Below are 862 nucleotides of genomic sequence, written 5' to 3' on the forward strand. Positions count from 1 at the left end.
GACAGGACTCCATCTGATGTGAGCTGCCTCTGACTTTGACGCAAGGAAAGCACCTGTCGAACATACACATTGCCAGGGTTGCCGGGCCCCCACCAGAGGTGGGGCATCCCCTGCTCCTGGGCCCCTCCCTCCACTGCTAATCAGATGGCCAGCAGGGGACTTACTGGCAGCAAAGGCACATCTAGGCTGGGAATTGCCAGCAACAGGACAATGTCACTTCCACTGCACACTAGAAATGACATCATGCCGCTGGCGATGAAGGCATGGCTCTGACATACGGGCAAAACTCTATGGTAAAAATGATTTCTACCATAGAGTTTTCACCCAGATACCAGAGTGCCCCCATGTCACAATGACATAACTTCCGGTCTGCACTGGAAGTGGTGTTGCAGCATCACCGTCAATGCCAGCTCTGGCCTGCCTTTCCTGCCAAGTTCCCTCCCTGTGCCCCACTGGTTGCCGGGGAGTGCCTGGCAACCCGAAACACTGCCCTCCCACTTGCTGACTCAGATAAAGGTCTCGTTGTTGATTTGCCACTTACTTTGGCTTCGGTCTCCCCACGATGCAACGTGTACAAGTGATGGACGGCACTCTGCGAAGATGACCAGGGATGTGTCAGTATTTGAAACACATGGAAATCATGGCCTACTATGTCTGTTGTGACCAGAAGCATGCCTGGAGAAAAAAGCATGTGGGATTAATAGGCACCAAGGAAGAGGCTAACAGTCCAATAAACTATAGTGCTATATATTCAATGCAAATAAAGGAGATCAAAATACATTTGCCATCAATTATTTTACACTCACTGCATCAATTATTTTACACTCACTGCATCAATTATTTTACACTCACTGTTCAAAGT

General features: G+C 49.2%; 1 protein-coding gene across 4 annotated transcripts in view; it reads right to left on the reverse strand.

Moving 5' to 3' along the window:
- The window catches only part of BCAS3 (breast carcinoma amplified sequence 3), an 812136-nt gene that overhangs the window by 556929 nt on the left and 254345 nt on the right, over positions 1–862 (reverse strand). For all 4 annotated transcript variants that reach the window (XM_015420601.1, XM_015420405.1, XM_015420473.1 and 1 more), the window contains exon 14: positions 542–675. In XM_015420601.1, the coding sequence (XP_015276087.1) occupies positions 542–675 (134 nt within the window). The remainder of the gene's footprint in view (positions 1–541; positions 676–862) is intronic.

This window comes from Gekko japonicus, unplaced genomic scaffold (genome assembly GCF_001447785.1).
Source record: "Gekko japonicus isolate JY-2015 unplaced genomic scaffold, Gekko_japonicus_V1.1 scaffold348, whole genome shotgun sequence".
Classification (NCBI taxonomy): Eukaryota; Metazoa; Chordata; class Lepidosauria; order Squamata; family Gekkonidae; genus Gekko; species Gekko japonicus.